Source organism: Marmota flaviventris, chromosome 16, assembly GCF_047511675.1.
Source record: "Marmota flaviventris isolate mMarFla1 chromosome 16, mMarFla1.hap1, whole genome shotgun sequence".
Taxonomy (NCBI): domain Eukaryota; kingdom Metazoa; phylum Chordata; class Mammalia; order Rodentia; family Sciuridae; genus Marmota; species Marmota flaviventris.
Window position 1 is genome coordinate 25,201,063 of NC_092513.1, and position 24,575 is coordinate 25,225,637.

Here is a 24,575-nt window from a genome sequence, read left to right on the forward strand (position 1 = left end):
TGCATGGTACCCTTTGCTCTTCAGGCTTCTCCCAGGGAGGACAGGGATGGCACCTGACATCACTCACCTCACAGCCTAGAACCCAGGACAGGTGGCTGTTCAGTGGGAGGCAGGAAAAGGGAAGGCAGGCGTGGGCAGGAAGGAGACCAGCAGTGCTCCCACCTCCCACTCCTGCCCTGCTGGTTCTGGTCCTCTGCGCCTGGGGGAGGGTGGTCAGTGGAGGGAGGGGACCACAGACGCAGGGCATTTCACCTCTAAGCGACATGGGGCACTCAGCCCCATGCATACGGCACAGCCTGGTCAGGAGTCTGTGTGGCACTGCCATCTCAGCTTGGAGGCTCAGAGGAAGGGACCCAAGCCCGAGGCCAGGCTGAGCCATCCTTCCATGCCAGCCCTAGGACCTGTTGGTCTGCGCTCCTCAGAGTCCCGGGAATCTGACCTGTGGCCCTGTGGGTAACCAGAGGGCACAGGATCTGGGCCAAGGAAGGGCAAGCCGACTGCTGAGAGGGCCTGGGGGTGGGTGGCATTCATGCCCCCTGGGCGCTGCACGCTTTAAATAGCTCAGCTTCTCTCAGCCTCACAGTCCTGTCACCCCTGCCAGCTCCTTCCTGAGTTTCCACACCAGAGATGGCCCATTTCCAGGTCAGGATGGGGAGGGGGTGGGGGACAGGGTGACCTGGCTTCCTTGGGTAATGGAGGCTTCAGAGAGGAACTCAAGGTGCTACCCCCATCCCTCTGCATCAGTTGGACTGTATCTTCCAGCCAGGCGAGGACCCTGGACCCTCATGGGTCAGGGGCTTTATATAGCTTCCCTTGTCTCCCAGAAGTCCAAGCCCCGGCCAGGCCACCTTCTCCTTGAGTCAGCAAGTCACTCCCACCCAGCGAGAGATCCCCTTCCTGCCCCAGGGCCAGGGACGCAGGGCTGGCCTGGCTGTGCTCCCAGGAGCTGCCTACAGCCCCAGGTCTTCCTCCTGCCCTTCTCCCTCTCAGAACCGGGGCCTCTAAGTCAGGTCTTCACCGGGCAGTCCCAGTGGGGACAGAGCAGTAGAACCCTCACAGCTCTCTGCATCCATGTGCACCCTACCGTTTGCAAACTATCCTCATGCTCTTATTTCATAAGAGCTTCCCAACCACCCTGTGGGCCATGCAGGGAAGATATAAATAATCCCCATTTTACAGCCAAGGAGACTGAGACAGCCAGAAATGTTAGGGGAAGTATCCAAGTTCATAGGTCACACAAGTGGCACAATCGGGACCAAGACCCAGGCCTCTTGACCATTTCCACTGCCCCGAGGACACTGCCCTCCTGCTACTATTTGACTAAGAGGGAAGGAGGGAGACAACAGGACACGGGGGAAGAGAGGCTGAGGCCACGTGTCTTCTCTCCCAGGCTCTGAACCCTGCTGCTGGCTCCACGGGTCACTTTCACAACCCAGAACAAGAATCTCACTAGATATGGCCTCAGACCGCCTGGCTCCAGCCACCCTCGCCGGCAGACGCAGACGCAGACGCGGACACAGAGAGCGCGCTGTTATCTCCCCTGGCCAGCCCGTTTCCTCCACTTCTCAAACAGCAGATCTCTTCCAGCCTGGCTGCCTCCCCTGGTCACCACCCACAGCCACTGGCCCCTGGGACCCGGCCAAGGTCCCTGCACCCTCTCTGCCCTAGACTGTGACGCCGAGTCCCTGCTAATCAGACGGTCGCCGCTGCCCTTCCAGCCGCCACCCCCAGAGTTCCCTGGAAATGTCCCTTCTGCAGGCCCAGCCCCCGCTGTGACCAACGACGCAGGCTTTGTCTGCACACACAGCTGACTTGTGTTTGCAGGGACAGACAGGGGCTGGCGCTGGGGCCGAGCCAGCAGGCGCTAGGAGGGTAGAGCAGATGGGGGAAAACACAAAGTCCAGAGAACAAACTTTTGCAAGCAAGCCCTTTGGGGTCACTGGGGAGCCTGACAATGAGAAAGGGGAGAAGCTCAGGGAAGGCAGGGAGGGGGGTCTCTGCCTTCAGTGACCCCCCCGCCCCCAGAATGTGTTTTGGCTGGCGAGCTCTGCGTGATCTGAGCTATGCCAGCCAGGAAGGGGTGCGATGACAGAGGGGGGCCCAGAGAGGACGAAGGGACAGACAGGACTTCTGAGCCCCTCCTCAAGCCTGACCCTCACACTCTGCCCTTTTAGGTACACAGAGGGTGCTCAATAGATGCTTGTTAGGCTGAGCTGGCCTCTGGCCATCTCGCCCCTGGGAGGCACTGGTTCAACCCGCTCCCCGCTCCCTCTTGGGCCTAGGCTGGAGGGACAGGAAGCGTGGGAGCCCAGCACACTATCTCTGTATGTTCAAGTGCCCCGCACGCCAACTTCCCCTTCATAAGGCAGAGGAGCCAAGGTGTCTGCAGCGCCCTGCCAAGTTCACAGGGAGAGGATACACATGAACCACGGCAGCAGAGGTGTGTGTGGAATGCGCTGTATTAAGTGTCCCTCGCCCTCCCACCGCCCCCCTCCGACCTTTCTAGTTCTGAGCTCTGGGTGGCTTAACCCCATTCGGCTGCAGCCACTGTAATGCGTGGGGGTCGTGATAAGTCACATTGCGTGGGGCGGGGGGAAGTTTAAAAATAAAAGGCATGGCCACAGCAGTGGGGAAAGCTTTTTACAAGGCGACTCTTTGTCCGGGTGACACTCTGGGCTGTGTGCCGGGGAAACCTTAGCAGGGTTCCTTTGGGATTGAGCAACCCAGGCTGCCTCCCTGCGCGCCCCAGAGTCCCCACTTAATCACAGACAGCATGTGGCTCTTGCTCTCTGTCTGTCTGTCTTTGTCTGTTTCTATTCTCATTCTTACTGTGCAGTCTTGGCTTCTCGGGCTTTGTGAACAGTAGGGAAGGGACCCGTTAAAGGTGCCACCACCCTTCCTCCAGCCTAGACAGGCGTCAGAAGGCACTGCCTCACCCAAGACATGATCTGCTTCCTCAGGACTTCAGTCACTGGAGACTCGATGTGCTCCTGACCTTGGAGGCTGTATGGGGGGGCGGTGCACAAACACCCTGGGCACCAGCAGACCCACAAAGCAGGGCCTGCTCTCATCCAGAGCTGCACCTCCATCCCCGGGGCAGCCAAGTAGAAGTCGGACAAACAGAACTGTTTGCTTTTCTTTGCATTTATGAATCACGGTCCAGGGCAGTGGGCTGGAGACCAGAAGAAAGGACACCGGGGAAGCCCACGCTGGCCCGCAGGACAAGGAGCCATCTTGTTGCCTGCCTACAGCTCTGGAAAGATGCTCCCCCACCAAGACAGGAAGGGAAGGAGCAGACCCCAGCCCCTCACTGAGTGCTGGTGTAGACCTGTGTCCAGATTCGTCGGGTCATAAGAGGACAGGGAAGAGCACGTGGCCACTGTTTAGTCTGTAGGGAGGAGGCTCTGAACAACTCTGTCATCTCAACTGTGGTCTCTTATCTTGTTTCCTAGCCACCTGTCATCTGCCTGTACCTGGACTCACCTGCTCCCCTCCCCTGTGCACTTCTGTCCAGCAAGGGCACTCAGGCAAGAGTGCATTCTGAGAAAGCAGGGCATGGGGCACCAGGGATATGGCTCTAGCTTTGCTCTGTCACTGGTCACCCATGTGACTTTACATGTGTTTCCTAAGCACCCTAGGTCTTGCCTTCCCCATACGGAAAATGAGACTATTCACACGCGCCTCCCAAGTCTAATGGATACTTAGGATCCAGGGTCAACAAGCGCTTGCAGAGCATCTGCAGGGAGCTGGACACTGGACACTGGCCTATGTTGCCTTCAAGTGGACACTGTCATTCTCCCCATTCAAGCCTGGTCCACCCACATGGAGCAGGTATTATCTGTTAGCCTCACTTTACAGATGAGGAAATGAGGCCCAGAAAGACCCAACAACTTGCCCTAGGCCACACAGCTAGGCAGTGCCAGAGCTGGAACAGAGTGGGCTGCTCCAGACCCTGTGTTCCCAGGGTCTGGACAGTTGGGCTGGAACTGTTTCCTGGGCACTCCAGCTCTCCAGAGACCAGCGTGGTCTGAAGTTTCCCTTCTCATAGCTCCCATAGGGTCTAGGCCTCAGGACACCCCACCCCCCCATGGGGCCCCCTGGTCACACACAATGCAGCCCTGGCTGCTGGCATTTGGTGGTATATAAGGCTCAGGGTCCACCCTCATCTCCATCTCAGACCCTACCCACTTCCTGCTTCACAGGCCCACTGTGGGTGACAAAAGAGGACTTCTTGGCTTGGGAGCAGAAATTAGAGTTCCCAGGGTTAAGGTACACTGCCCCCTCTCCCAGCATGCCCAGAGCCCCAGTGGCCACCCCGGGTGACTTCTGCTCCAGAGCCTCTCTTGTAGTTCTGTATACAAACCAGGGCTCAGAGTCCCACAGTGAGGACAGACAGGAACCCCCCTCCCCCCCCCCCAGCCCCCGCGCCTGGCTGGGAGCAAACCCTGGATCTGCACCGGCCCTCTGCACTCCACAGCCTTGGCCTCCTGCTCCCCAGCTGATGAATGGTGAGCCCCTTCTGAATGAGCAGCTCAAATAAGTGTTTCCACAAAGGACTTGAGCCCATTTTCCTACCTGGCTGCGTGGGTTCCTCAGAACAGACTGAGAATCACCCTCTTGATTTGGCTCCTATGATGCTCAGGCCGCTTTGCCTAGGATTCTGTGGCTTGTGGTCTGTTCGCCTTCCACTTTAGGAACCTCCTAACAAGGGGGCTGCTGAAGAACCCCAGTAAGAATCCTACCAGAGGTCCCACAAATCTATAGCAACCAAACTGGCACTCCAGCACTAAGCTGGTGGCATGGAAATACAGTGATCCCACAGCTGCCTGCTGCTAGTGTCCTGAGGCCTACCAGTTTGGGGGTCCAGGCAGTGCCTGCTGGGCTACCTTAGGAGGTGCCCAGAGAGCAGGGTACAGAGAGGGAGTCTCCGCTTGCCCCTTCCCCAGGCTGTGGAGGCTAGTGAGGCTATGGCCTGCTCACTGTCCACCACCCCACAGCCTGCTCTTGACCTCTGCTGCAGGTCCACTCTGACTGCAGGGGGGGAGGCCAGGCCTCTCTTCACACCTGCTGTGGAGGAAAATAAAGAGCGATAGACACATTGAAGAAATGCAGTCTCTGCTGGATTTGTTAATCTTCCTTCGTTCCTAAGGGCAGCTGGGCTCTGTGGGCACAGGCTGGCATCTCTGGACAGGCATGCTCCTGGGACCCACGCTCCACCTGACTCCTAGTCTGTCTGCAACCTCTGGGGCCCTTCGGTGGCCTCTGGGCATAAATGGGAAGGAGAACCAAGCCCCTGCCTGAGGTTTCTGGATTCAATTCTGGGTTCTCGGAGTGGCTGGAAATTGCACACAAGAAGGTGGCCTGGTGACAGTCATCATCACGTGGCTTAATCTTCCTCGTGGGACAACCCTCAAGGTGCCACAACTCGGGGAGGGGCTGCAGGCAAGTGAGGCGGGCCTGGCGTACTGGCGCCCCCTGCAGGTTGCTCAGCCTCGCCAGCAGGCCCCAGACTGTGGGTGAGACCAGGAGGGTGGGCAGCAGAGGCCAGGACTGCAGGCTGCTCAGGGTGGAGAGCCGGGCACGGGGTCTGCTCCTCATTGGCTAACCCATCCGCCAGGCAGTCTGCCACAGGCATTTATCAGGTGCAGTCTGTATGCACAGCACGTCTGCTTGGGAACAACAAAAAACTGGAAGTGACCTTTGAAATCTTCTTTTAGTCCCCCTATTTATGGGGGAGAAGGGTGGAGATCTGGCCTCAGGCAACCCTGCTACCACCCTGGCTGGGGGCGTCCTCCTAGACCCAGTCTTTAAACCCTACTTCTATAAACACCTGTCAGGTGCAGACTGTGTGCCACCCCCATCTTCTCTCTCTGCCCTGAGTCTCTCCCCTGATGTGCTCCAGGCTCTGCCCAGCCCTGGACCTGGAAGTAACCTTCACAAGGTCAAGGCACCCACGGGCTGTGAGAGGTGGACAGAGGGTGCTAGGAGCTCTGCTGCAGAGGGCCTGGGGTCCAGCTAAGGAGTCCCAAGCCTGCTGGCCACAGCTTGCCCGGTGCCTTCATTTTCCCCAGCGGGACACTGAGGCTCAGGGGTGGGGTAGGCAAGGTCTGGCTTCCTCCTTTTGTGTCCCCAGTACCCCCGAAAGAGGGCCCAAAGACATGTGCTGGTGGGGGTTCCGTAGAGTAGGGCGAGATGGGAGTGAGGGCTTCTCTGTGGGCCTGTTCCACCCGCAGCCTGGCAGCCTGACGCACAGCCCTGCTCTGGTTCCCTGACGACTAATGGCTCCTGCAGGAAGAGGCCCCCAGAGCTGCCTTTCTGGGCACGGAGGAGACTGTGGGTCGAGTGGGTCACACAGAGTGGGCACCTGCAAGTTCACCCTCTTCTGTGGGGCAGGGAACTCATCAGGGAGGGATGGCAGGAGGGTCTCTGGCCTGGGATGCCCTGATGGCACTGTGACCGGCCTCAGTGAAGCCCTGGGGACGCCCCCCGCCCTCCATAGGCTGGCCTGGATTCCAGGGCAGTGGCCCTCTCTGCTCCTGCCCGAGACTGCCAGAGGCCTGACGCTGGCAGGAAGCTCACAGCTCTTGAGGCAGAAGTTTTAGTTTTGGATGAAAATCCGGTCTTGGCCTGAACTGGGGAGAGGCCGGCGCCAGCGGGATGAACGGCCAGTGTGGTCACTGTGACCCGGGGTCACGGCCTGGCCGGGCAGCCTCACCCCTGGGCTTGCTGACACTTGAGGAGCCCCTGTGCCTGACAACCTTGGCGCGGCTGGTGACACACGACCTCCTCCTCCTGCGGGCCCCCCTGCAGGGGCCTTTGCCCCAGTACTTCCTCCTGTTTCTTCTCTCCCCCAGATCCTGCCTCTTTTTCTTGCTGCCCCCTCCAGGAAGCCTTCCCGCCACTCCCCCCAATTCCAGAGTCTGCCCCCTCCTCTGACCACTCTCCAGTCAAGCTGGCCTTGCCCCCCAGCAGGCCTCTACACATCTGGTGGAGGCCAGAGGTCCCTGTTGTCCTAGTGTTTACAGGCGCCGGGCTCAGGGTGCCATCATGGCCGCCACAGGTGCCCTGGGCCCCTCTGAGAACTTTCCAGTGGTTGGACCCCAGGGCCATCCACTCTGCTGGATCCAGCTCAAGTCCCAGGTGCCTGAGGTCCCTGGGCTGTGGAAGAGGCCTGCGTGGGGCTCTCTGGTGCACTCCCTGCTCAGACCCTCTGTCAGGAGCCATGAATGGAAGGGACTCACCCAGGGAGAAGGACATACGGCCAGGCCAGGACATTCAGAAGTCCATCCTGGGGGGAGGTCTTCAGAGGACACAGACAAAATGTCAGCTTTATGGATTTTCACCATGGTGACCGGTGGACGAGGCAGGTACAGAAGATAAGGATGACCACTTAATGGAGGCGTGGAAGGCTGCAGGGCTGCGAGCTCTGCCCAGAGTTGCCCAGCTGCTGGGGGCCGGGCCAGGGCCAGGGCTGGGCACTGAGTCCTGGATCTTTGATGATTTCTTCCACTCTAAGGTAGCAGCTCATTAAAGGAAGGCTCTGCGGCCTGGTGGGCTGGAGTCTAGGACTCTGCTTCTAAACTTGAGTGAGCACGCCTCTCCTAGGGTGCACCCGTTCCCACTAGAGGTGTTCGTAGGTTTTGGTTGCAGTCTGGCTGTCTCCAAATGCCACCTAAGCTACCCTTCTGTGGTGCAGCCCTTGCACAGTGGACGGAGTGGGGACATGGTATAGTGCAGTGGTGGCCCTCTGCCCTCTCTGCTTTAGAGGTCTGGGTGTGGGTGACCTGGGTGTGCATGCACGCTCCTCTGGAATACACTTGGTCCCAGGCTGGACCCTGTCCAGGGTGAGATGATTTGTGGGGCAAGGGACCTTCACAGGGGGAACTGCTCTTGTCTGCCCCCAGGTTTCCAAGTCGCCTGAGCTTCTGTCACTGAGAACCGGAATCTGTTCTAGGGACCTAGAATGACCACCTCAGGGTTAAGTGAAGGTTGCTCTCAGCAGCTGTCCCTTCCTTTTTCCCCCAAGAGTGGCCGACCCATCCCTGACACTGGACTATGTGAAGACAGCGGGCGGAGGGGGGGGGCGGGCTGGGGCGGTGCTCCCTAAAGGTCAACTCCAGGCCCTGGTGCTGCTGTGGGACTTTAACCCTGAGCTCGAGGAGTGAGGCAGCAAAGGAGGGGGACCTATGGGCATGCAGGGAGCCATGACCCTGAACTTGGGGCTGCCCGGGGCAAATCAGTGCTGGGCAGCATCACGCAGATGCCCTGTGCCGGTGGCACGGCTTCCTGGCTGCATGTTAGCACCTCTCCTGGACAGAGGTGCCACCCAGCAGGCAGTGTGGGAAGAAGAAACAGGACACAGAGTTGGATAGTGCTAATCCATGCAGGAGTGACCACGGCACAGACCCCTGCCCGTCCCCGAATCTGCTTCCTCGCTCTGCGCCCTGGGATGCCCTCTGTGCTCTTGACCTCTGGGTGGCCACCTGGAGGGGGGCTGGGAGGACTTCCGCCTCCTTGATGGGGCCTCTGACTTTGCAGTGGGGACCATCTGGCTGCCCTGAACACTGGGCATACACACCTCCGCACGACTGTGGCTGTGGCGTCCCCTCCCTCTCCGCTGTGTCCCCCTCATCCACTCATTCACTTCCTAACTCCCTCCCATCTGCGCCAGGCGTCCAGAACGTGGCCAGCAGTGGGGAGGGGACAGAGGCCTGACGCACGCAGTGCAGAGAGGGGTGTCGGGGGCAGGACAGGGCACCGTGGCAGAGTCCCTGCTCGCTCTCCTCACAGGTGGCCCGTGGGCCGTGGGCTGCGGACAGCTCTGGAGCTGAGACCTCAGAGCCCTGGCTAGGGGAGCCAGAGGTTCAGGGTGACTCAACCTTCTAGAAGCCCTCAGAGCCCACGGTGACCCTGCTGAAGAACAGGAACAGGGGTTCCACACGGGCCTTCTGTCCCTGTGGTGGGCAACCCCAGCTTCTCGAGTCTGTTCCGTGCCAGGGCCAGGAGCAGGCTCCAGGAGGCCTGTGGGGAGGGGCCTGTCATGACAGCTTAGGTCTCCGAGGGGCACGTGCAGATCTGTGCCTGACCCCTGCACACAGATATCAGTGTGTTCACTCAGAACCCTGCTTCTCAAAAAGACACACTTAAATCTAGTATCCTGTAACCCGTCACGTGCCTCCCTAAAGCACGGTCTCTATTAACCTCCCTGGACCTCTTGTCCATCATGTGAGCATATTCAGTTGGATAGTCTCTAAAGCTTTCCTTCTAGTCTACATTGTTCTATGATTTTTAATAAGCTCGAGAACTCTCTAGCTCAAGAACCTACAATGGCTCCCCAGGTCCTACTTCATAAAGCCCCAAACCTTTTGCCCCTAATTGGTCCATCTTACAGACTGCCTTTAACTCTCAGCTTGACTCCAGGCAAGGCAGTGCCCTTAATTTCCTTCTCTTGTGTCATTTCTTTTAGTCTTGGTTCATGAAGTCTCCTCTATTAAAAATACTGTCATGGAAAAGTTAGGACATTCCTCAGAAAAGTTAAACATAAAATTTCCATATGATCCAGCAACTCCACATCTAAACATATGCCTCCAAGAATTGAAAGCAGGGATATCAACGGTTACTTACGTACCCATGTTCATAGCAGCATTACACAAAATCCAGAAGGCAGAGAAAACTCAAGCATCCATTGAGGGATTGATGGATAGATGAATAAAATGTGGTATAGACACAGAGTGGATTGTTATTCAGCCACGAAAAAGGAAAGTCTGACCATGCTATCCCATGGGGGAAACCATTATGCCAAGTGACATAAGCCAGACATAGAGGGAAAAAAACACACACACCTTGGTGTGATTCCACTTGTGTGCTATAGAAAGGAGACAAATTCACAGAGACAGAGGCAGAATGGAGGCTGAGGGGGGAGGCGGAGTTATCATTGGTGGTACAGGGCTTTGGCTTGGCGTGTGCAGGGGTCCTGGGGTAGGGTGGTACCAAGCATAATGACTGTCCTTGGTGCTGCTGAGCTGTGTCTCAAAATGGTTAAAATGATAAATTTTGATGTTGCAACAATTTTTAAAAATGCCAAAGAAGAAAAAGAAGGAAAGGAAGAGGGGCGCCGGCGTTCCTCCTCCTCCCTGGAATCCAACCCTCCTGGGCGGCTCTCTGGGGACGCACCTGGCCCTCCTTGTGCCCTGCTTGGCCAGGCCTTGCTGCCCTGAGCAGGTCCAGTCTACCTGGGGCCTTGCACAGGCTGGGTCCAGAGGACCCTGGACGATAACTCCACCCTGTTTTCTTCCATTTGAACAGTGACCCTCTGTGGTCCCTTCCTTCCCGGGGCTGCTGTCCCTTTGTGGCGGAGGTGGGGAGCCTCTGGGGAGCCAGGCCGGGTGGGGAGCAGTTACATAACCTGAGGGAGATTTTTTCCACCGGCCAGGCGGTGCCAGCTTTCCAGTGGCGGCCCGGCAGGTAGAGGCGCCCGGTCTGGCCCGCCGTGCCCAGGCAGGGCCGAGATGCTGCGATCTGGAGCCGCTCAGCATAGCTCAGATTCCCGGTGGCGGCTGGGGGCCGGCCACTCGCTGAGCGGCGGCAAGGAATCTGCTGTCTCCTGCCTGCCTGGCTCGGAGAGGGAGGAGGAGGAGGAGGAGGAGGAGGAGGAGGTGCTGGGGGTGAGCTGCCAGCCAGCCAGGGGTGACCCTCTGGGGCCCGGGACACCCGAGCTGGTCTTCTCCGATAACCTACTTATCTGCAGGGCCGCTTCGGTGTGGCAGCCTCAGACAGGGCAGCGCCCGGCCAAGTTCCTCAGGGGACTGAGCAGGGAAAGTGAAGCCGGGTGGGGGTGAGGGTGTGCAGGGAAGAGGACGCAGCCTGGCAGGAGGCAGGGTGAAGTCATCCTGACCCCGGGAATGCTCCCTGCTCCCGGTCCTGGGACCGGAGGGGCATGCACCGTGCTGTCCCCTTCTGGGCCTGTGGCCTGTTCGGTTGCCCCCTGCCCACTGGATGCTCTTTGCTCCGCTGAACTGAAAATCTTGGAACTAGCCAATTGAGGCTGGCTGAACACCTACTGTGTGTCGGTTGGTGGGGGGACATGAAGTTAGCACAGAAATACTCTTTGTCTCTAGGATATCTGGGGACAGAAATCTCAGAGAAGCAAAGCTTAAACAAGGCAACCAACGGGTCAGAGGAAGGATAGGTCCCTGGGCTGGGAGATCAGGGGAGGCTTCCTGGAGGAGGCAGAGCATATGGCACCTCTCCAGTCCCAGACCTCCGCCAAGACCAGAGGTCTGTAAGCACCCAGTGCCTGCCTTGGCCACCCCAAACCCAATCAGCACGGGCGGGTGGGGGGAGATGCTGCTCCAAGACAGCGGCACAGGGGGACCCTGGCAGGGCTTGTTCTTCCCCCAGCCTCCCTGCTGGGGTGGGGCGCCACACTCCTGGGGCAGCAATGTCGGGTGGGCTCCCTTCAGGCTGGGGGCCGTGGCACGTCAGCTGATTCGGTTGACCACAGCCCAGGGGTCCTCTCCAGGATAGAGCTGGGTGCAGAGGTGTGTTTTAAATGCTCAGTTCAGGGCCGGGTGTGGCTCGGTGGAGGAGCGCTTGCCCAGCACACGTGCGAGGCCCCGGGTTCCACCCCCAGCACTGCAAAAACCAAACGATGAACGGGGAATGAGTGAGTGCTGAAGATCAGGGTCATCACTGCCCCTGCCAGGTTCCCAGGGCCTTGGCTTTGCTACCTCAGGGCTAGACATCCTGCCTGGAGGGCTGAGAGTCCAGGAAGCCACCCCACCTGGGTGTCCCAGAGGCCCAGCTGGCCGACTCGTGAAGCTGCATGCACGTCTTACTGACCCCCTTCCCACCCCAGAGCCACACACCTGACAACACAGACAGTGGCCACTTTTCACCGGAAGCAGTCACTTTGTCCTAGGGTCCCGCGGTCCCTGGGCCTCTAGCTTCTCTGTGGACTGTGGGAAGCTGCCCCTGAGACCCACGAAAACCTGTGGTGTGCGTTCAATGCGCACAGAGAGTCGGGGGCCCTGTGGGGCCGGAGAAGATGGGGCAGCCAGAGGCACAGGCGGAGCTCTGGGCTTTGCAGAAAAGCTCACTGGTCTCCTTGGGGCCGAGAGTGGTGGTCCTGTGCCACCCACACCCACCCAAGGCCAGGACGCCCAGCAGGCTTCTGTCCAGACTCCCCCAGGACAGACCAAGGGTCGGTGGTTATTTCCTCTGCTTATTCTGACTCAAAAGACAAAATGCACTGGCAGGTTCAAGTCCTTGTCACCTCTGTCCCTCTGAGCACTCACTCTCAAGCTCCAGAGGGAGCCTTAGCACCTTCAGAAGCCACCTTGTCCCCAGAGCCACCTCCCTATTGAACAGTCAGAGAGGTTGTGTCCACATAGACCTTTGAGACATCCGAGTGGGTCCTTGACTCGGCTGCCTAAGCCTTGGCTAGTGCCCCCACCGGCCCCCACTGAGATAAGAGGAGCAGAGCGTTGGGCAAATTAATGGAGATGACACTTCACAGGGCCATCCACAGCCCAAGGTATACTGCAGGTGCTCAATATGGGTTATGAGGAGGAAATGAAGGAAACTGAGAATTCCCTCAATCCAAAGCAAGTGTCCACCACATGCCTGGCCAAGAGGCACACGGCACCTCCTGCTGTGGCTCCTGCAGAGGTTGAAAACAAGGGCACCAAACGGGCACCAACCGGGCATGGGCTCTCCCTGCCCCGGCACAGCCTGACAGGCCCCGCAGAGGTTCAAGCTCATGGGATGACTGGTGTCCCTTGACATGGCCTTTGGCATGGGCACAGATGACTCATGGGGTGCTCCGATGCCAGCTATTTTGAGAAAAAGGAGACTTTTCGGGGGCTTTGGAATGACCCTTCGTGACCTCCCCGTGGGAAGGGTGTGTGCCGCCTGCTAGCCCCCCACTCCGTGCCCCCTGGCTTCGCAGCCCGGGAGGGAAACGCGTGGAGACAGCCGGGTCTTTTACGTGGGCTTTGGAATGCCCAGAACAATGCGCTTCCACCCTGGGTATGCCCGGCCGGGCCAACACGGACATTAGTCTCCATGCCTGGCATGCACACCAGCTCAGTGGGGGTGTGCGGGAGCCAGGAGGAGGTCTGAGCGGAGGGAGAGGGTGTGAGGAGGAGATCTGGGCCACGGCCCATGGGCAGCGGTGTTCTCTCAGGCCCCGGGGCCTTCCGGAGGCCCAGAAAGCCCAAGTCTCTGGGACGGCTGGGATCCCAGGGGATGATTCTACAGGGTGGATTCTGAAGCCCCCCAGATGGCTTCATGGGACGGATTCCTGATTTGTCCAAGGTTCTGACCCTGCACTCTATTTGGGGAGTAACATGGGAGCCAGAAGACCGGTCAGCCTCTTGACTTTGGTTGAGCCTTGGGACCTCACTGAACCACTTCTCTCATCTGTCAACAGAGGGAAGCCTTCCTGCTGGGACCCACCTTCACTGACGGAGGAAAATGCTCCTCCTCCAGGATTCCCTCACCCTCTTCCATCACTGAGGCCTTTACTGAGCATCTTCTAGGTACCAGCTGTGATGGGAGGAGCTGGGGCAGGAGGTAACTGAGCCAGGATTCCTGCCTTCCAGGAGCCTACAACTCAGAGCTGCCTGGAACCCCAGGAATCAATGCCAGTCCCTCTCTTCCCATTCTCCGCGGAAGACGAACTATCAGCAACTCCAGTTCAGGAACTCCAGAACTCTGCAACAGGGGAATGCCTTTTGATTTTGCAAAAACCTTGAGAGAGGATGTTTTCTCCTTACAAATAGAGTTAGAGGAATAGCCCAGTTCCTCTACCTGAGCCTGCAAACATGGGACCAGGAAAGGGGGCAGTGTGTGGGAGACATGGTGGGAGTCGGGTGGACACAGGCAGCTAAGGTAAGATACGCCCTCAGGACTTGAGACGATATTCTGATTTACTATTAAGGGCAGTCAGGCCAGAAAATCCACGTGTCCCTCCTGGATCTAAAATCATTTCCAGAGACCCCCACAGAGTTGCCACCCCATTGAGCTTCTCTGTATCGAAATCTCCAAGCCCCATGCTCAATGGTGACTTAGCCAGAAACTCTAAGATCAGTCTGTCTGTTTCTCCAGCTTGAGGTCAGCTTTTTAAGAGGTCGTCTGCTCAAAGGTACTGGTGGAAAGCAATCTATTTTGAAATCTGGTCACAGGCCAGATTCTGATTTTTTGCGTTGTCTTTTCACAACAGCCCTGCTGTGTTCACGACTTGGTGAAGATGAAGTTTTTTTTTTTTTTTTCCTCTTAAAAAAAGAAATCATACCAGTGTAACTCCACATCATATCCAGCCACCAAAATGGGAACTTATACCCCATGTGTGTATGATATGTCCAAATGCATTCTAGTGTCATGTATAACTAAAAAGAACAAATAAAAAAATTAAAAAAAAAAAAAGGTATCGCATCCTTCTGTTAGATGTGTTGTTGGCAACGGTTGCTAGGGAGGGCTGGGTTCAGTTACAGACACACTGATGCCTGCTCTAATAATACTTCGCTCTGCATAGCTCAGATGCAGACACCTCTTGGCTAAACAGGGCACACACATTTCAACAGAGGAAGGCTTGAACTTGCACTACACAAGCATATCTCAGCAAAGGAGCACTCCCTGAACCCACGGAACCGCAGGCCTGGGGCGGTGACGGGGCAGTGCTGGGCGGAGGGGGCTCAGGCCTCCAATTCCTGTCATTCCAAAGGTCCCATAAAAAGAGGCACACTCATTCTTCACTTCTCCCTGAAATCGGAGCCCTCCTCCTTCCTCCAAGAGGATCCAGGGGGATATCTGATGGCTTCTGCCCTGGGCAGCCACGTTCTCCTGGAAGTTGGAAACAGTCAATGCGCGGAACCTCTGCAATAGTGAGGTGGGGGGCCTTGGTGCGACCGGGTGGGGCCAGGTGGGCCAAGCTAGGGAGCTGATCTCTTCTCCAGCCTTACTGGGTGGCACTGCCTCTGGCCCAGCCTGGCAAGGTGGGTGAAAGTGAGGCCTTTTCTAAAACACGTACTGTTCAATCCAACCAATATGAGGCCAAGAAAGAATAGACCAGGGGAAGCCGAGGAGGGCAAGAGATGGAGGCCGCAGGGGAAAAGAGGCGGCTCTTACTGTCTTGGGGAGGAGTCTCAGGAGGACGGCATGGAGCAGGAGGAGGCCCTGTGTCAGCAGCTAAGGTCTCCTGTTCTCTCTCTGACAGATTGTGACTGGTTTACGGTGTGCTGGGCAGATCCGGCTGGTCCATAAGTGACAACGACGGAGAGTCCCGGTGTCTCTGGGCCAACTCCCTAGTGGTGCCACTCAACCTTGGCTGCACCTAGAATCACCTGAGGGATTCTTTATGAAAGGATGCCCTGGGGTCCCGTCCCTGAGAATGTAGTTCAATGTCAGGTAGGACCCCTGGGCCAGCTTGTTTTAATAGCTCTCCTCGTTTTCTAATGGAGAGCACCTGAGAACCCACAGACCTAAAGATGACCCAGCACCAGTCATCTTGCAGTATTCTTAGGCTGGATTCCCCACTGTGGACAGTCACACCGACAAGAGATTGTGCCTCAGTTTACCCATCTGTGAAGCTGACCCATTACCTACAAACTACCAGTCCCAATGCCTTGCTGCTTCCAAGTGTGGTCCCTGGACCAGCTTCACCAGCATCACCTGCGAACTTATTAGAAATGCAGACTCTCAGGCCCTGCCACATATACATTGCATCGGAATCTGCATTTTAACAAATTTCCAAGACTGATTTTGAGCTGTGGGATTGGTGATAGGGGTCCACTGAGACCTTGGGGTCCACTGCACTGTCACGGCTCATGAGGGCAGTGGTTCTAAGTTCCCTGAGAGGATTTGGCTGGGAAGAATCGAAGCACCTTTGACTTCTCCCTATACCCCATTCCCTACTCTGTGGGGGCTGCACCCCAGCTTGACGTCCCTCGGACCTCTGCTGAAGAATAACAAAAGAAGTGGCCTCTCTCCCTCCTGTGTTGCCAGCTCCCACCACTGAAGGCCAGGCAGCAAGAGCAGGCGGCCAGGAAGGCCTGGGGACAAAGACAGCTGCTGGGAGCAGAGCTCAGGGGCACTTCACAGCCTGGCCCCTTTGCAGCCAGCACACTAAGCTGCGTCTCAGAACTTGGGCAGAGACGTGGCCGCCAACCTGGCCACAGGAGGAGCATCTCAGAGGCTGCAGAACAGAACCAGGGCCTGGCTAGAGACGCAGAGCCAAGTGGGCCTTGCGTGGCTGGAGCTGAGCATAGACCCCACGGGGAAGGGGAGGGCAGGGCGCTGGGCCCAGGTCTCCCTCTCTCTGCCAGGAGAGTTACCCAACCAGGTGCGGCAGAAACACAACGGAAGCAGATGAGAGGCCCTCCCGCGGGTGTCAGGAGGGACGCAGGTGGGTGCTGAGCCTTGCTCTTCTTGGGCCTCTCTGGTCTGGGTGGTGAGTGACCCTGAACTATGCTGCCCGGAAGGCCTGCTCCACACTGCCGCATCCTGGGCTGCAGGACCAATCAGACAGCTGGGCTCCCTGCGGATGGGCCGTGTAGTCAGGGCGCAGCACAGACAGCGGCCTCCCAAGACAGCAACCCAGAGGTGGCCTAGGTGAAGCCTCTGGTCACACCCCTCAGGACTCCTCTGTAGCTTGCGGGAAAGCTGGGTTGTGGGTGGTGAAGGGGTGAGTGGTGGCCTGTGGGATGAGCCCCGCACACTCCATCCAGGCCCACGGCTATTGTCACACGGTGAGAACAAGCTCTGGAGCTCAGAATGGGGGTCGTGTCTGCCTCCAGGGGTTCCCTTCTAGCCAGGACCACAGCTGTCCATGGGCCAATGGCCTGGGAGAAGAGAGGGGTAAGCTTCTTCCTCTTCTGACACCCATTTCCCCATGGCCACCAAGGCCTGCCAGCACCAGGACACAGAGAGAAAGGAGCAGAGGGGGTCCCTGCCTTCCTGAGCTGGGAGGTGGGCAATGACAGCAGGGACCCTGCATCGCCGTGCTCCTGGGCTTCCCAGGAGGAGTCCCCGTCGCTCCCCATGGCACACCTCTAGAGGACAGAGCTGCCTTTGGGCACTGCCCACCGAATCCTCTGCCTGGCACAGGAAGACACTTAGGCTAGTCAGGTGGCTCTGGTGATAGGAGCCCAGAGTCAGGGGGTTACAGCAGGATCCCTGGTGATCGGTGCCCAAGTGCCACCTAAAGTGTGAGTATGAGTCACCCTGGCAAAGGGCCGGGTATCTGGGATGCGAGGGGCAGTGAATTTTAGTTGGTGGCAGGGGCAGGAGTGGGGAAGGTGTCCCTTCGGATATAGCTGGAGGTTCAGCCTGGCGGCAGGGTGGCAGGAGCAGAATGTGGGAGTTACTGGTTCACCTCTGCCCCAGACACAAGGTGGCATCAGTAGGGTAGGCCTCTGTCACATGTCACTCATGACAGACCTATCACAGAGTTACAATGTGGGGTGAAGCAGTTGGTAAGAACTGGGGTGTGTAGAGGTGTGTGTGCTAAGGACTGCTTCATCCAGCGGCCAGGCCTGGGGATGTGTGAAAGGGAAAGGCCCAGATGGGTCACTTGTGCTCCTCTGGTGGCCTGATTATCTCTAGCACCCAGCAGGGCCAGACCACAAGGTGCACCCCGAGGGGCGACTGCAAGGCTGGGCTCCCACTGCCGACTGTCAGCCTCAGCCAGGTCTGGGCTGGTCCCCTGTCGTCAGGTCAGTGCGTTTCCCACCCAGGGAACACCCAGCACAGTGACCCTACGAGAACCTGTTAGCCAGGGGATGCGGATGGGACGTCAATGAGTGAAACTCAGCTTGACAGGCGCCTTTCCTGCTGGGACCCCCCCGGAGCCCTCCTGAGCCAATGAGCGGATTTTGTGACTCACAGGGAAGTGGGTGCAGGGGTCACAGAGCCCCTTTGGTGGCTGAGAAGTCACAGGATTGATGCTCTGCTGGACATCTAGGGGCAAGGCCACTTTACCGTGGGTGGCTAAAACAGATGCCTGATCTTGGGCAGCCTCTGCAGCCAGCCAGCGTCCCTGGGTACCCTGTGCCCTGGGACTGTCTGCCGCTGAGGTGGCTGGGTTACTTGGAGTTGGCCGCCATGGTCTAGAACTCTTGCTTCACCCTGGCCCTTGTTTGAAAAAAAAAAATAATCCCCAAGCCGAGTGCAAGGCCGAGCTTGTCCACGGCTCCCCCGTGCCTGGTGGTACATGGCGACAGGCCTCTCTGCCTGTCACCCTCCACACTCTCCCAGGACATTCCGGCCTGCGAGGAACATGCCCAATGTGCAAATCCCTCAGGTAATGCGGGAATTCATCACCAGGGGAGCGCGGGCGATCCAGGAATGGGAACCTGATCAGCCCTGGAGCTGGACAGAGGAGCCCAGGCTGGCCAGGGAGGCTCAGGTTACAGTGCCCGGGGCACTCGGGAGAGAAAGGACGGACAGCAGGCGTGGGGCTCGGCAGGCCGCAGGTGGATAGAAAGCAGTGACCTCCTCTTGCTTTTAGCGAAAAGTCGGCAAATCATAAATCAGGTGGCTGAGGCGAAGGTGGACGTGCTACCTTGTTTACACCAGGCGCAGCTGTGAATGGAGTCCCTTGGACTCCCAGATGAATGGCAGTTTAGATGGTCGATCTGTGGTCACCCGAGTGACCAATGACCTGCGTGTGGTCTCTTGGGCTGTGCAATGTCTAGGTGACTGTTTGACTTTATTTGAACCAGCAGCTTGATTTGTATCTCAACTAATCTCTAAAATACAAAGTAGCAGGAGAGATGGCTTCTGCCCAGCCCAATCTCCAAGGATGGCCCCAGTGAGGCCACAATGCCAAGATACCTGCCATTTATCCCCAATGTCACCAGTTCACCTACGGCCACCCACAATGAAAGAGCAGATAGATGTGAGACAAAGTGGTACAGGGTTCAGTCTAAGTGCACAAGGCCACATCCACCACACATGCACTGCCATGATCATGGCTGGACCTGGTCTCCACGGAGGCAGGAGTGAGCAGGACTGGAGCTAAGCTGAAGGGATATCGAGTGGGAATGCACCAAGGACGAAGCAGTCTTGGGCTGCCATGCTTTCCCTCAGCCCAGGACCTGCCGTGCGTCAGCAGACAGGCCATCTGCGTCCTGTCCCCCCCAAGGCTCTGCTCAAACCCATCTCAGTCCCAGCTATAACAACTGCACAGCCACCACGCTCTGAGAGGCTGACCCTGGGGAGAGGAGAGAGGTCCACGGCAAGTTCACGTCTGCTCAGACGTGCAGAGGTCAAAGCACAGAGCCAGCCGCCGTCTCTCTTATCATGAAAATAGAAAGCGGGAAATGCTGGTTGAACAAAAAGCACCTATAAAATTATATTGGTCCTTTGTAACCATGGAGCACTCATACAAACACACACAAACCCGGCCGCTCATCCCTCGCCCCTGACTGCCTTCTGATTTTCTATAATTAATCAGGCAATGGAGGAAGGAACTTGGGACAAGTTCAAGTGTGGTCAGAACTTGCAGCCTCCTCTCTAGTAATAACCCACGGCGCGGAGGGGCAGGGGGCATGGGGTGGCAGCTGCTGGTGTCGGGTTACCTGGAGCATGTTGAGGAGCAGGCTGCGGAACTTGGTCCCTTCCACCATGAAGAGGGCCATCTTGTCACAGAGCTTGGCAGCCGTGAAGGCGAAGCTGCGGTCTGACACGGCCTTCTGGTAGATGGTCCTCACGATCTCGCCCAGCATCTCCTCGGAGTTGGTGGAGTTCTGGGCCTCCTCCATGAAGGTGGTGAGCTTGGCGTCCACGTCGCTGCTGTTGTTCCGCATGCTGTTCAGGATCTCGATCAGCTTGTCCATCTTGTTCTGCTGGGGGCTGGTGGTCTCCACGGCCACTTCATCCTGGGCATGTGGGAGGAAACCGAGCGTGGCTGAGCGCAGCAGAGGTTTCTGCGGGGCGCGGGTGGCCTGAGGGAGTGCGGGCTGTCACCCCAGAAGAAGGACTTGAGGTCCTTTGGGAACGCTTACCCACCAAGGGCCCGCATGCCCCAAATGCTCTTTGCTGATGTTTTTCTGGGCCTTGGTGACACCCTAGTTGACATTGCAAGTTCTAGTTCCTACCTAGGATTCTCATATACATTGGGGTTTTGTCTGTCTGTCTGTCTGCCTATCAGAAAGGATTTAATGGGATCTATTTATTTATTTTCTGTGGTGCTGGGGATTGAACGCAGGACCTTGTGCATGCGAGGCAAGCATTTTACCAACTGAGCTATATCCTCAGCCCCGAGGGGTTCAAAAAGAAGGAATATGATAACACATCTTATCTGAACAAAACAGGTGAGAGCAGAAGACCAGGCTGGGAATGCGAGTAGGGTACAAAATGCCTGCAGGGGTGAGAGGTGGCCCAGGGTTGGCCCCATGTCCTCCACACCCTTCTGTTCCCAATGCCCAGGGGTGGTTGTGTTCTCTGGGCACAGGGTTCCCTGTGGAATCCTCCCTGGTTTTATGTCCTATGGAACTGAGGGCCTCTGCACACAGATGCTACACACCAAGGAACCTTCTACAGTGTCACTAAAATGGCTAGGACAAAACCCCTCCCGCCCTTTGAGGTTTTACTGGCTGAGACCAGGCTAGGGGCTGGAAAGAAGGAAGATGGCATCTAGCTATCTCAAAAGTACGTACTCAGGACAGCAGATGGGTGGCCAAGAATGCAGGCGACTTCACTGCTGAGATGTGAAACCCAGTCCAGGGGCAGGATCGGGGTCACACAGCGATACCCCGTCCTGCTTTTGCCCTGTTCTCAAGACACGCTTTTTCATGGACCTGAGCCTGCACCCTCCTGAGGACAGGCCTCACCTGGGACAAGTCCCTGAAACTCATTTATGGGTACTACAGAAGTGCCTGATCTGTTCCATTGTTCACGCACCTCCCCACCTTGACCACCTGGGCCCCTCGGCAGGGACCATGGTCTGCGTGTTGAATAACCCACGAGGGGCGTTACACGTCTTATTTAATCTTCACAGTCTCTTTGCAAGTGGGGGGGGGCATATTATACCTAGTTTGCAGAATAAAATGGGCTCAGAGAGGTGGTTGACTTGCTTACGGTCACCCAGCCAATCCAAAGCAGGGTGAGGACTGAGCCTGGATGCTAAAGCCCAAGCGGTGTCCCCCGTGCTGCTCTGCGCTCTGCTTGGCAGGCCTCTGGAGAACTCAGAATCCTCCCCCACGGCTCTAGAAGCTGTCCTGGAAGCTCTCCGGGCAAAGCCACACGCTGGCCATCAGCTAGGAGGCTCAGCCAGGAGGCCCACTTTGGGAAGTCAGGAAATGAGGGAGGATTTCTTCTCAGCCTGTGGCCCTTGTCCCCACAGGAAGGAGGAGCAGGGCTGGGCACTTTGGGGCAGGGGGGACACAGTGTGACACTTCAGCTTTAAGGGCTGATTTGGGAAGAGGGCGCCCTGCCTTATTCTGCCTGAGGGTGGAACTTGGACCTGGCTTCCGGGCAAAAGGAACCGGAGGAGGAGCCCAGTACATCTCGCTGTGGGGATGTCCCAGAAGGAGGACTCAGTAGGCTCTGCCCGCTGTGCGGGGATGGCTGTGGCCATCAGCCTTCCTCGGCGAGGGTTCCTCTCCCCGGCGACAGCGCCTGTGTCCTGGGTGAGTGTGGAGGGGCTGGGGCAGTGGTGGCTGGACTGGGCACCAGGGACATAATGCTACCGCTGACAAGTCCCCATTCCTTTTCTGGTGGCTTGGTACCCTGTCCTCAGGTCATTCAGTGCAGGCTGGCACTCGTGTGACGCAGAGGCTGGGCCTCCTCGCTTTGCACCTTTGAGCCCTCGCAGGCTGCTGGGAGATGAAGTGGGGGAGGGCAGGGTGGAGGCCAACCTGCTCCCATGCTGCCTGGCTCCTGGCAGGGACCGAGCCTGTGAGGGGCTCACACTGGGGAGAAGCAGCCTTTTGTCTTATTGCTTAAGTTCCACGTGTCCCCAAATGTTCCTTAGCATGGTGGACTCTGACCCCCCAAAATGCTCCTGTGCCCCTCCCACCACCCCAGCACATGTCCCTCCGGCTTCTCCCCAGTGCTAGCTGCACCTTTGGGGTGACCAAAAGCGGGGAGCCCAGGATGGGCTGAGGGGTTCCTGCAGAGCTGGCCGTGGCTTGCCCTGTGGTGGCCCAGTGACATCCACCCAGAAGGCCCCCCACATAGCTCCCTCTCCTCCAGCCAGAGCCCACCTACCAGAGCGCCTACCTCTCGCTGTCCTCCCTGGTGCAAGAGAACAACAAAAAGTCAATTACCGGTACCTTTTCTTTTAGCCTCCGCCGCAGCCTGTCTTTGGAAGACTGGAGCAGGGTGATTCTGGGCCGCTCTCCCGCGCGCTCAGGAGGGACACTGTCTTTGTGCTTGGTCTCTGCCTCTGGTCCCCCCGGAGGCTGTGGTGGCAGCCTCTCGGGAGCTGTTGGGGTGAGGGTGTCAGGGCTGCGGGGGGTTTCAAGGCCACTGTTCCTGGTGTCCCCTGGGGTGTCCTCAAGTTTGGGGCTCTCGATGGCCACGGTCTCTTTGGCATTACGGTGGGCTCCTGCCTCCCCCTTGTCCCCTGGAGGGTGCTTCATGCTGCTCTGGTACCAGCGCCGGTTCTGGCTGTAGCCGTGGTGGTTAGGCCTCCCTGAGGCGGGGGCCGCTGAGCCCCCCTGGTAGGATTTCTGGTGATCCCTGTTGTGTTTGGCACTGCCCGGCTGGTGGTCCCCGTGCTGTTGGGGCTTGTTCCCCCCTGGAGGTCTCTGCTGTCTTCTGCAAAGGGAAGGGAAAAGACAGAGAGGGGGGTCACTGGTGGGCCAGCCAGGGTCCCCGCATCTGAACACCAGAGGAGGAAGTCACTGCCTTGCTGCATTATTCATTCTCTCAAAAAACAATTATTGAGAACCTCCTACCTACCAGGCTTTGCGACAGAACGGCCAGACAGGTGGCTGGCGTAGAGAGATTCGAGTTCCTCTTTCACTTAAAGTCCACATTTTATTCATTTAGTAGATGCACAAATACACATGCACAGGGAACGAAATCTGAAAGATCTAGTAGAAAACACGGTGAACCCTCCTGCTTCTGTCGCCAGCCACCTGCTGTATCCTCTGGGAGCAGGGTTACCTGAAAAACCTCAACTGTGGACCCCATCCACCACCTCCAGAATGTGACCACCTGGAGACAGGGCCTTTAAAGAGGTGATCAAGGGAAGATGAGGATGTCATCATGTACGACCGTGACAATGGGAAGTCATACTCCATGTATGTATAACACGTCAAAATATATTCTACTATCAAACAAATTACAACAAATAAAAAATCAAATAAATATTTTTTAAAAAGTTCAGATGAGGATGTCACAGTGGGTCTTCATTCAATATGACTGATAGCCTCATAATGTGAGGAGATTTATTTTCTTCTCCTCCTGGTATTGGGGATTGAACCCAGGGCTGCTTTTCCACTGAGCTGTACCCCCAGCTCTTTTTATTTATTTATTTTAAAAATTTGAGTCGAGGTCTCACTAAGTTGCTGAGGCTGTCCTAGAACTTGGGATCCTCCTGCCTCAGCCTCTGGGAGTAGCTGGGATTATAGGAGTGTTCCACCATGCCTGGCTAGTGAGAGGAAACCTGCACACACAGCAGGGTGCTGCACACAGACATAGGACACAGGGAGAAAATGGCATCTGTAGGCCAGGGAGACAGGCCTTAGGAAAACCAGCCTGGCTGACACCTTGATCCGGGACTTCCAGCCTCTAGAACTGAGAGGAAATCCATATCTGCTGTCTTAGCCACCCAGTTGGTGGCACTTGGTCCTGGCAGCCCTAGCACATGAATACATTTAACACGATGGTTTGGGGCAGAGAGGCTCCCAGTTATTTTGACAACACTTTCCCAATGAGGGAACAGCAAGGCAAACCTGAGCTCTGCACCAGGATGAATGACAACCTTTTGATTTGTGGACCGGAAGCAAGTCAAAGGGTGAGTGGGGTTGGGGTGGGCATCCTCACGGCTTCCAGGCCCACACCCGACGCTGTGTCCTGCCATTCCCAGCACTCATGTTCAACCTCAATGTCACCCCCAGGTTTTCCATGCCATAAAGTCACCGGCAGTGCAGGTGGGGAACAAGATAGCCACACCCCTCAAAAGTCATGCAGTGGTGAGAAATTGGCAGAGAGATGTCACCTTCTCCAAAATGAGTCTCCACTTCCTATGTGACCTGTCTAGTGTACCAGGGGCCTTTACTGCAAATGCACTTTATGAACCAACTTTCAAGTGATTGCTTATTACTTAAAAAAACTCACTTTCAATGCACTTGATAAATTTTTATCTGTGAAAATTTGGGGGTCTCTTGGGTTGGGATTAAATGCATTCTTTCTTTCTCATTAAAAAATTAATGAAAAAAATTTTCCATTGAAAAGCTTTCCACTTGGTGGCATGGCTTCATTTATTTATTTATTTGGTACTGGGGATTGAACTCAGGGGCACTTGACCACTGAGCCATACCCCCAGCCCTATTGGTATTTTATTGAGACGGGGTCTCACTGAGTTGCTTAGTGCCTTGCTGTGGCTGTTGAACCCGTGATCA

General features: G+C 56.9%; 1 protein-coding gene across 4 annotated transcripts in view; it reads right to left on the reverse strand.

Annotated features, from left to right (window-relative positions):
- The window catches only part of Ctif (cap binding complex dependent translation initiation factor), a 269,043-nt gene that overhangs the window by 72,750 nt on the left and 171,718 nt on the right, over positions 1 to 24,575 (reverse strand). For 3 of the 4 annotated variants that reach the window (XM_071602778.1, XM_071602776.1, XM_071602779.1), the window contains 2 exons: positions 22,272 to 22,764; positions 19,581 to 19,880 (listed from right to left, as the gene is read on the reverse strand). In XM_071602778.1, the coding sequence (XP_071458879.1) occupies positions 19,581 to 19,880; positions 22,272 to 22,764 (793 nt within the window). The remainder of the gene's footprint in view (positions 1 to 19,580; positions 19,881 to 22,271; positions 22,765 to 24,575) is intronic. The other variant, XM_071602777.1, reaches the window with a different exon arrangement.